The sequence below is a fragment of the Solanum verrucosum genome, unplaced genomic scaffold (assembly GCF_900185275.1).
Source record: "Solanum verrucosum unplaced genomic scaffold, falcon-dt-bn FXZP01000183.1, whole genome shotgun sequence".
Taxonomy (NCBI): domain Eukaryota; kingdom Viridiplantae; phylum Streptophyta; class Magnoliopsida; order Solanales; family Solanaceae; genus Solanum; species Solanum verrucosum.
The window spans coordinates 3,418,970-3,430,886 of record NW_026020430.1 but is presented as its reverse complement, the minus strand read 5'-3'; the positions used below and the strand labels follow the sequence as shown (position 1 = coordinate 3,430,886).

Sequence of the window (11,917 nt, the reverse complement as noted above, 5' to 3'; positions counted from 1 at the left end):
ATGAGATTAATTATTAATAATTTTTTAATTAAACATGGGAAAGGAACCACAAAATTCATCAAAGAAAACATAAGTCTCACCCACTCTTCTCACTTGAAATTTTCAAGATCTAAATTTTTTTAAAAAAATTTGACAGTAATAGTAAAGGAGAAAAAAAAAATATCTCTTTTTCGATTTCAAAATTACCTCCTTATTTCTTTTGTTTATTTTGTTTTCCATTTCTAAATTACCTCCTTAATTCTTTTGTTTATTTATTTTCCATTTCTTTTTTCTCGATGATAAAAAAAAAAGTACAAAAGAGGAGTAAAGTGTAGATAATCTAGTTTAGTAATTTCCAATCGTGAAAAGATAAATTATATCAAATTTAAATATTAAAAATGTATATCTATAATACTCAAAATTAAAAAAACTGAAATTGACCGAATTGGCAAAATAATTACTCTTATTTGTTTAAAGTGTTGTTGTGACACATCGATTTTCTGGAAAAAAAGTTAAATGATAAAATAATATTTTATCAGATTATACTTAGAATATATATGAGCAAAATATGAAGAAAACAGAAATTACCATGTTTCCTCTATTATCCTCGTCCGTATATGAATCAATCATACACAAATTTGTTAAGCATGAACTTCAAAGTTTCATCACATATATATTTTTTTCTTTATTAGTATTATTTGTTGTTTTATAAATAAACAAATGTTTGTTATTAAATGATATGTTAAAATATTAAGTATACATAGTTGTAGTCAGAATAATATTATTTATTGCTCTCAAATTAATATTTTTTGAAACTGATTAGGAATTTTTAAAATTAAGTAATTTTATTGTATTTATTATATAAATAAATTTAAATTACATATTTAATAATTATTTAAATTAAATTTTAAATAACTTTTATAAATATAATGTAAAATAGTTCAATAATAGCCGTCAAAACTCAAAATACTTTAGAATTGATAGACATCGACACATTAAAGAAATACTAAAAATCATATGGTTCATAAGTGCCGATCCTATTTAACAACAACCCAAGTTATTTGCACATTAATGTTGTAGTTCTACATATTTATTAATTATTATGTTTTAAAAAATTAAACTACATATTTAAATATTATGTTTAATTATTATTTAAAATAAAAAAAACTACGTATTGAAAACTACATATTTAATTATTGTTTTAAAAAATTAAACTACGTATTTCTATAATGTGTCGATGTCTACAATTTTAAAGTATTTTGAGTTTTGATTATCGTTATTGAAATATTTTTTTCAATTATAATTAAAAATGATTTTTATGTATAGTTGTCTCCTTCGGTAAAAAATTCTATATTAAATGAAAATATTTTTAAAAAAATGTATATCCTAATTATGTTATACTTTATTTACATACATTAAACATATTGTAATTTAATATAGTATCCTATATAAAATACATCTATTTTAAAGTATTATAATTGATAAGTAGGTATTGAGTGATCTTTTATTTATTTGTTTTGAAATATCCTCTTAATTAATATTATTGGAGTAATTGATTTTTTTATTCATGGTTAAAATTAGTGAAATAATTTCACCAATTTCTATATATGTTAATTCTTGTTTGGAATGATAATAATATAAACAAATTAATATGTTATTCATGGTATAGTTATAAATGTCTTATCATTAATTATTTTTTAGAAATATCTAATTTCCAAAATAACATTATTTTTTCTCTTGAAAAACATCCATTATATAAACTAATCTATTTAGTTGATTATATTTAAAGAGAAAATCATTTTTTTTAATCTAGCTTAATTACTATATTTTACTAAATTTGTATTACAAAATAATTAAGATAATCTTAAGTAGATAAGATAGTCATTTGTAGTTATTATTACTGAGAAATTTAATTGTCTTCTTCAATAAAGAGATTTATTTTAAGCAAAAAAAATAATTTTTTAATGGTATGCATTGGTACCTTATGAACATAATTGAGTTCAGGGGAGGGTTAGAGGAGGGAGTGTAGGTTATTGTATATGTAGAACATAATTTGTATGATATATAATGAAAAAAATATTAATGTATAAAAATAAAATTACAAAAATATTTTTAAAACTAAAGCGCACAATTTTTTTATTAACTAAAGAATATTTGTTTTTAAAAATAAATCGAATGAACTATACACATATACAAAAAAACTTACACAAAAACATTTTTCATTTTTCTTGGCAATCAAATAGTTTGTGTTTTAGTAGTTCAAGAAGTTTGGGAAATAGAAAAAAGTTAGTTTGTTTGGAGGGAAAAGTATTGAGGAAATAAATGCAAAAATTGAAGGATATTATAGTTAGTTTGTTTGGAGGGAAAAGTATTGAGGAAATAAATGCAAAAATTGAAATAAGGATATTATAGTCATTTTACATTTCTTACCAAATTCTGATTAAATTTTTCTGGCTATTTAACATTACTCTTCTTTTTTTATCAGGCGACTGTTGTAAAACTAGACAAATAGATGTGTTCATCATTTTTACATTTCCTTAGCTGTCCATTGAATTTGAGAACAAACAAACAAATATCGGGAATGTAAAAAGGTGACCTCACTCTAGTTATCAGAAACATTCTGTCATTAAATGTAGAAATGCTACAATAATAGTGAATTAAAACAAACCTCTTCCACATTTTCCTCCAGCCTTTGTGATTGTCTTGATTAGGAACTTGGTGAGAATTTTGCTGATTATCTGGTGGTTATGGACAGTGTCTTCTCTCTTCAAACTAGTACTATATATAGCCATGCAGATTGTACTGAGTATTTACAATAGGCAAGTCGTTATCCATGAAGCTAATCACTTTTTTCGCCTTGTTTTTCCTGCTACAAAACACTACTATTCTTTTTTTTGTTGCTGCAGACTATTCTGTAGCGACATCACAATATGGTGGTAACACTCCTCCGCCTATTACTAGCCAACCACCACCTTCTCATGGCTATCAGCCGCCTAGTTCTCCAAGTACACCACCTCTGAGGCATGCTCCACCACACCATGCGCACCCACCACCTTCCCATGGTCATGTACCACCATTTGTTGGTAATCCTCCATCGCTGTCTCCAGTGATTTCTCCATCTAATCCCCCACCATCATATAGTTCTCCTCCACCCTCTCATGGTAGGGGTCATACACCATCTCAGGGGCATAAACCACATTCACCCTCTTATGGACATACACCACCTCTTACAAAGCACACGCCACTTGGAGGATATCATTCACCTAGCTATCATCAACCTTCACCCCCAAGTCATTATGGACATCCTCCACCACCAACACCAACTTACTTTCCTCCTCCTTCTCAAATGAAACCTCCATCACCTCCATATTCACAACCATCGCCGCCGCCACACTCACCACATTCATATGGACATGCTCCACCCCCTAAAGGGCACACGCCACCTAAAGGACATCATCAACCTTCACCCCCAAGTCATCATGCACATTCTCCACCACCAACACCAATTTACTCTCATCCTCAAGTGCAACCTCCACCACCGACTTATTCATCTCCATCACCTCCATATTCACAATCATCACCGCCACTACATTCACCGCCCTTGCATGAATATTCACCACCTCCTAAAGGGCACACACCACCTAGAGGACATAATCCACCAAGACATCATCAACCTTCACCTCCGAGTCATCATGGACATCCTCCCCCTACACATGCACAACCACCACCAACTCCAATTTACTGGCCTCCACCTCAAGTGCAACCTTCACTTCCGACTTATTCACCTCCTCCACCTACATACTCACCACCATCACACTCGCCACATTCACATGAACATACACCACCTCCTAAAGGGCACAAGCCACCTAGAGGACATCATACACATTCACCTCCGAGTCATCATGGATATCCTTCACCAACATTCTCGCCGCCACCATCTCCGCCAACGTACTCCCCTCCCCCACTTGCAAAATCACATCCACCTCCACCAACATACTCCCCTCCTCCACCTGCACAATCGCCACCTCCACCAACGTACTCCCCTCCTCTACCTGCAAAATCACCACCACATCTACCAACATATTCCTCTTCTCCACCTGCACAATCACCACCACCTCCACCAACATACTCCCTTCCTCCACTCGCACAATCACCACCTCCACCAACATATCCCTCTCCCCCACCTGCACAATCACCACCACCCCCACCAACATACTCCCCTCATCCACCTGCACAATCACCACTGCCACCATCACCAATTTACTCGCCTCCACCACCATCATCCCCTACTCCACCTACATACTTACCACTACCACTAACTTCTCCTCCTCCACCAACACATTCACCTCCTCCCTCTGCTTACTTTTCACCTCCACCATCGACTACATATTCTCCTCCTTCTCCTCCATATGGTCTTCCACTAAGCACTCCATAAACTGCAGCGTCCACCCGACCAACAAGTCCTCCACCTTCAATGTACCATGGCCTATCGCCACCACGTATTTCAAATACACCATAAAAGTTGCATGAGGTTGCTAGTTGCTCTTTAGATTAATAAGAATGGTCTGCTATGTCTCTTATGTTGTCTTACTAAAAGCAGTTATATAGTGTTTACCAGTTGTTTTTTTCTTACTGTAAGAGAACAACTTTGGATATTAATATCCTGTTATAAATTTCAAGTTATGTTTAATCATTGATTAAGTACTATATATTGTCCAATGCGTTGGTCATGGAAGAATAAATCATATAACCACTAAATAGAAAAAGGATAAATTAAAAAAAATTTATATGTTGTTATATTTTTTTGAAACTATCAATAAAAGGTATATGTACTATTGATTTAGTTCGATTTGATTTAATTTATTACATAACTAAATGAAACTTTTATCGATTATTCAAAGATAAGTGATCAAGTAAATACACATATTAATTTGTTTATGTGCATCATCACTAACTTGTTTAGCATACAAAACTAAATAAAACATGTTTTGAGGACTTTTTTTTTCATTACTAGATAATCAATGCTCCTGCATAATGCGGACGTATGCCTAACATCAATATTAAAAATAGGTTCATTATTGAGGATCATACTTGTTTAATTTATTTAGCAGAATTATTACTAAAAATAATATAATGCTATCAAGCAAATAAAATGTTGACTGTATGATGACAGTTCATGTGGTTTACATTTATTTGAGAAATGAAAATTCTAGAATTGGTATGTGCATTAAAATACATTAATTTAAATAGCATTAGTTCTCAATCTGCCTCTATTAATTATAGAAATATTTTTCAATGAACAAGATTTTATCATAATCAGATATTTTGAAAATTAAACTTTTTTCTATAAAAAGATGTTATCTAATTACATGAATTTTACGGACGATTAAAATAATTAAAAGAGAAAATTAGATGAGTGGCTGAATGGCGAGCATCGTGTGCATATAAAAAGTTGAGAGGCACATGTGATTGTCTCTGTGCAAATATTCGCTGACAGTCTGTCTCATCTTCGTGGAACCCACTTTGTTCTCTCTAGTGCGCCTCTTTAAACACCTGGCCTATATACTCTCTCTCTCTCGTAGTATCTACTTCCACAACTCCTCTCTCTCTCCGGCAGGCCGGCGATCGGGTCAAACCTCATTGTTTGACCATGGCTTCCGTGATTGAATCTGCTTGGACGGTAAGACTTTTCTACTTCATTCGATGTTTATTAGCCCTAAATTGTACTGAATCTGCTTTTAGTTTAACTGCATTTTGAGATTGACGCTTTTATTTTGTGGATCTACCTGATTTGCCGACGTTGAGAATCTGTATATTTGTGCATGCGGATTTGTTTTAGTTTGCTGCATGAGCGACAGTACACTGATGAGGCCGATTGGCACATCATTGCTTATATCGATCGTTAACCTTTTTTATTCGTTACATAATTTTAGTGTCTGAGTAGCTTAGGTGTAGTCAACTAATTTCACGTGATAGCAACAATAATTCTGTCCAGCAAGTCTAGGACAAATGAGAAGAAACCATTTAGTTTAAATTGTCTCTGTGGGGATTTGGACTTGAGACTTGATGGTTTTCAAGTCACTTTATGATTACTAGGCCAAATCCTTGAGTGCTTTGCATATATAATCAATAAATAGCTTTGACTATGAAATATAAATTCATCGCTCCATGCATATGATTTGATTGTTGACAGAATCTCCTCTGTATTTTCCTTTGTGAAATTTTAAATAAACGTTTTTGACTCTACTGAAGTTGATTATTGAAGGTATAATATGAGAAGGTGGTTAAGATTTAGTGACTTTAGGCAATTTTGTTGGGTAGTCGTCATTCATTTTTTTCATATCCTTTCTCTCTCTGTCAGATAGCTATGGGTTCTTTCCGTACAAGTATTAATAAAAAAAGTAGGCAGTATAACTTTAGGGGAGAGAGTTAGTAAAGATTGATTTGGATTAGTGTGCCAAAAGGACACATGCTGGATTAGTAACAGGCATAACAAATAACTGAACAGTGTGCAGCACCATCAGAAATCGAGTGCATAGTGAGTTTGGAGCATTTGGAGCTCAAACTGTGACCAGTTGTTGTTTTATAGTTGTAATAGGTTTGTGAACGAGCTGAAATTGGATCAAACACAGCTGGAGTGTTGTAGTTCTGTTTGTTTAGAAATTGTGGGAATCAGAACTAGATCAGGGGTATAAAGTATTGTTGATCAACCTGGATAAGTGTTGGGTTTGTTTGAATATAGCTATTGAAACATACGTAGAAAGTTAATGATGAGCTATCTCATGGGGTATAAGTGTATGGAATTTAGACATTTACCAAGAAGGTTTTGGGGGGAATTAACTAAGCATGGCAGTTTTGAAGGTTTGTGACGGATAATCAAATTTTTGTCTGACCATTGTCCAGGACATATCTCACTTATTGAAGAATTCTCAAACTTCTTCTGGTTTGCCTTAAGGAAGCTGTGAAATGATGGGAGCTTGACAAGGCTCAAGCTAAGGCTACAGCTTAGATCTAGAACTTAGGAGGCTGTGTATAGATTGCGAGATTGACAACATAAATTGAATTCTAGAGGGTTAAATGGCTTCCAATTCTGATGTCCGAAAGTGGATTCTCTAATTTGAAAATGTACGAAGTGTGGAATATGGCATCCATGTCTTACTATCAAATTCTTGCAACCAATAAAGAATTGAAGAGAAGATCCCCTGGATTTCTGGAAGGCCATGTATAGAACTATAGCTCCTGTGAAGGTCTCTTATAATGGACAGACAGAGCACTATATGAAGCAATTATGATCAATAGAACATTAGAGGAAAACCTTGGTTAACAAATGTTTCATTCTTGGAAAGTCATGAAGATTCAGTTACCCACCTGCTGATGCATTCACTGAAACAAATGAAAATGGACCATGCTCCAGGTTTTATGTGGAACAATTTGGGTTTTACAGTGCATAGTGGTTTAGTGCTCAGCTTCTTAAATAGGCCCCATGGTCTGGAAGTCTGCTCGAAATTTCCGGGGAACTGCTCTGTTATGGTCTGTTTAGTTGCCTTATCAACTTTGTTTTTTGTGGGTGGGTGGGTGAGTGGGAGATGGGGGTGGGGGGGACAGCTGAGAATTTGCTGGTTATTTGGCCACGTTCAAAACTCGGGGTAGTGTGGGTCCACCCTTGACCCTGCTTCCACTTATATACCAGGCTCTAGTCAGTGGCAGAGTTCGGTGACATGCACTAACGTCACTTCTCCCAGTAGAGTTTGATTGTAAGACATCCCAACATAAAAGCACCTCTTAGAGGTTAATTTTTTTCCTTGGTTATCAAATCACTATTAATTTTACTTGCAGCTGTCTGCTTCCATATTTGCTTGTTATATAGTGTTGCCATAGTCAGCTTTGCAGTTTGATGTTCTTTTCCAATTAAATGAAATTCATGTGTCTGTATTGCATCATTATGAGTAGTTACGAAGTGATAAATACCTGAGCCTCTTGTTTTTATTCGTGATGTTTCAGTATCTGATTACAAATTTCAATGACTTCCAATTGGCTTGTCTTGGAAGTTTCTTTCTTCATGAAAGTGTCTTCTTCTTGTCTGGACTTCCTTTCATTCTTCTAGAAAGGGCAGGATGGTTGAGCAAATACAAAATTCAGGTATCACTTTTTTACTCTATTAAGTGAATTACAAGGATTTATCATTAGTCTTCATTAAACATTCTCAATCTGTCTCGGTGTCAATTTTGTGCTGTCTGCACAAAAGCATTTTTGTTTTTTGTTTTAATATCCATCACGCTCTTTCGTTTAACTTTTTACTTCTGCCCCCCTTTTCAGATATCTTATTCTATTAAAATGCTTAGAGCGGGACAGATCTTAAATAAGAAGGAAATTTCTCTTAAATTGCTTCATATTTAAAGTGAAACATATCTTGCATGTTCATGCACCTAACGTGTCTAACATAAAGAGTCTGTCCTTTTTCTCGCCAACGGCCAAGTGTATAGCAGCATAGCACATAAGAAAGGAGATTTGTTGGTTTAACCTAGAAATTTGCTACTGTCTATATGTTGTATGACAAAAGGATTCTTTTCATCCATTTTTTGCTATCCTTCCTGCATAAAAAGTTATCAAGGACTTCATATTTTGTATCAACAATTAAATTTAGAGTATTCGATGAATTACTTGTAAGTATAACTTCATATTGAAAGCAAATTATTCTGACAAACATTCAAATTGACAAATTCTTCCTAAAGCTGATTTTTTTACCTTTGACTTTCTTTTATCTTTTCTAATTCTCTCACATTATAACCTGTTTTTTTCCTCAAAGCTGATAGTTAATATGTCCTCTTCTGATTTATTTTTGACCTTGTCCTACTGAATCTCAATAGTAGAATTCCTGACCTCTCATTTGTTGCAGACAAAAAATAATACTCCTGCAGCTCAGGAGAAATGTATCACTCGCCTGTTGCTGTATCATTTTTGTGTTAATCTCCCACTTATGATGGCATCCTATCCAGTCTTTAAATTAATGGGGATGCGAAATACTCTTCCGTTGCCGTCCTGGTACTTTCAGGTTCTTTATATACTAAAGCTTAGCAGTGACATATCTGTATATGATTATCTTAAATTTTGGTGGTGGTGACAGATCCACACAATTTTGTCAGCTGCCAAATATTGTTTCTTTAGTCTTCTAATTGTTTCGACTTATTCTATCTGTTTTTGTTGGGGTTGGCATGGGGTATCGAAGGTGTTGTTTGATTGCTTATTGATGTCTTGGGAGTGAATTGCAAATATTTTGCTTCTGCAGGAAAGTGATCTCTACGCAAGTATTATTCTACTTTATCCTGGAGGATTTTGTATTCTATTGGGGACACAGGATTTTACATACTAAATGGCTCTACAAGCATGTCCACAGTGTCCATCACGAGTCAGTGAAGAGTATTTTGTTTTCAAATCAATATTTCATTTCTGGTTTTTGGGTCCATTCCTTCACATCTGATGCTTGTTATATCCACAGGTATGCAACACCATTTGGATTGACTTCTGAATATGCTCACCCTGCTGAAATTCTTTTTCTTGGATTTGCTACAATAGTTGGTCCAATCATCACTGGGCCCCATTTGATAACATTATGGTTGTGGATGATACTTAGAGTCCTTGAGACAGTGGAAGCACATTGTGGTTACCATTTCCCCTGGAGCCTCTCAAACTTCTTGCCATTATATGGGGGGTCTGTACACAAATTTACTCTTAGAGAACTGTTTGTTCATTTGTCTACATCAACTATATGTCTGAAACTGCTACTTTTGTTTCCCAGGGCTGATTTTCATGACTATCATCACCGACTGCTCTATACAAAGTCTGGAAATTATTCTTCAACATTTGTTTACATGGACTGGTAATTCTCTACTATAAACTAACAATGAGAAAGTCAATTTCGTGTTTGAAATGCTACTAAATGCTGAAGATCATTTTGTGTGGTAGTGTTGATTATATAGCCAAAATTCAACTTCTGTGTTTTACCAGAATCAAGAACATTTACCTCACCTTGGGAGTTGATCCTTGTTGTCGCACAACCCCTTCGGAAAAAGAAATAAAGAAGAAAAGAATATATTAAAAAATGGAAGAATAGCTAAATATGGTGAAGGTCTGAATTTTCTAAGGGTCGGCTCTCCTTTCTTACAAGCTCTACTTGATGCTTCTCCATATGGAGCAAGCCCTTTAGGAAAACCCATGATTGTTTCTGAACAGTCATAAAGTTTCTGAGAGCATGGCAATGCCTCAAATTTGATTTTGCCCTTCGATATTCTTTTTTTTAAAGTTCTAAAATCAAAAAATTTAAATTGGAATTGGTAAGCAAGCAAATATTACTTTGGGCCCATAACTTGAATTATGCAAAACCAAAAAATCAGCGAGGTAGTTTACCCTCAAAACAAGTCAGAAACCTTTGCATTTAGTATTAACACAGTTGAGTAAATTGTGTAGAAATATAGTGAATAAAATGGCCGAGTTGGGTCTCTGGAAATGTAGTAATCAGGTTTGGCAGTTGTGAAGCGGCACTTGATTACCTTGTGTATTTGCAGAAATATGAAAAGTTGTTATGCAGTTTCAGTTTCTTGAAACTAAAAGAGAGCATACTGTTGACAGAAATGTGTCTCACCAGGCTAACAGAAGAGTATTGTAGAGCCACAAAATTCTTTTAGGAGTTGGCATGAATATGTTAACACAATTCTGATGAAGCCTTGAGCACAAAGACATTGGAAGTTTAGGACATCATTCTGTGTACTCTTTTTTCATTATGAGCTGCTAATGCTCGCATATTCATGTAACAAATGTTGACTGCTAATCTCAATCTCAGTGATGTATGTGATAATTTTTGAAAGTTTTCATTTTTTATCTCATTGCCGAATTGAATAAAAGTTTGAGGTATCATGTTGTGTGTGAATAATTTGATGGATCTCTTTCTTTTGTTAGGCTATTTGGTACTGACAAGGGTTACAGAAGATTGAAGGTGCTGAAGAGTGATGCATGTGAAGCTGAGGGGAAAGAAATGTAGAGATGTGAAAGGGTAAGTTTTGGCTGGTCTGGCATTGCAAGACGGGCTTCTGTACAAGAGCGTATAGGTGAAGGTTTCTGTTGTTGATACCTCAGTTTTATGTGCTTGTGTTCAATTGTAGTTTTGACGTGAACATCGTCTTCTTTGTAGTGTCATCTTAGAAATTAGAAGCATGTCTTGGAAAATTTTCTCCTTGCAAATGTGCCTGCCTTTGTTCTGGCTATTTACGTTATTCAAGTTCCATTATTTACCATGTTTCTTCTCATTGATGGGGGACCTATATTGAAACCAACTTAATCTGATTTTTTTATCTCAACTACAATGCCCTGAATCAGTTAACAGACTGGTCCTTGGAGTTGTCAAAACAATCTTTTATGTCCATAGAAAAAAGTTTCTATTCATTGTTATGTCTTTCCTGTTTTTATTTCTCTGAAGTTTGTCTTTGCTAAGTTTGGAATTGGCAGGAAGCTGAGGAAAAAATATATGTACTTCCTGCTTTCCCAGTTAATATGCAAAATCTCGAGCTCTAACTTCCATTCATTATGGTTTGGTTTGCTTGTCCCGCAACCATTTTACTAAACATTACTTTTAAGTAGTTTGTGTTTCTCTTGGACTGGACTGGTTGATGGAACTTCTGGGATAGTTGCTGAAATCGTTTATGCACTTTATCTGTGTATGAAATTATAGATCTTCAACATAAAACTGTTGAAGTTTCAAATGAAGAATATAGTGGTTGGCCGGTTACTCATCACGGTTCAACCTCGTGTGGTTTAGTTGTTGATTTTAATTAATTCCACAAATGGTATCCTCTCAATAGATTTTCTTAATTTCAATTTGTAACGGGCCACGGGTGATCAAACCAGATATAATCATCGTGTTTGCATAAACAATTACTGGGTACAT

At 34.3% G+C, this 11,917-nt stretch overlaps 2 protein-coding genes across 2 annotated transcripts; both read left to right on the top strand.

Annotated features, from left to right (window-relative positions):
• Positions 1 to 2,812: 2,812 nt before the first annotated feature.
• LOC125807905 (extensin-like) lies at positions 2,813 to 4,414 on the top strand. Its single transcript, XM_049487654.1, has 3 exons — positions 2,813 to 3,165; positions 3,247 to 3,431; positions 3,630 to 4,414. The coding sequence occupies exons 1-3, from the start codon at positions 2,813 to 2,815 to the stop codon at positions 4,412 to 4,414; spliced, it is 1,323 nt and encodes a 440-aa protein (XP_049343611.1).
• Positions 4,415 to 5,458: 1,044 nt separating this feature from the next.
• On the top strand, positions 5,459 to 11,321 carry LOC125807911 (methylsterol monooxygenase 2-2). Its single transcript, XM_049487661.1, has 7 exons — positions 5,459 to 5,659; positions 7,981 to 8,118; positions 8,876 to 9,021; positions 9,266 to 9,385; positions 9,476 to 9,688; positions 9,776 to 9,856; positions 10,933 to 11,321. Exons 1-7 carry the CDS (start codon positions 5,630 to 5,632, stop codon positions 11,012 to 11,014), a joined length of 810 nt encoding a protein of 269 aa, XP_049343618.1. The 5' UTR covers positions 5,459 to 5,629; the 3' UTR covers positions 11,015 to 11,321.
• The last annotated feature ends 596 nt before the right edge of the window (positions 11,322 to 11,917 follow it).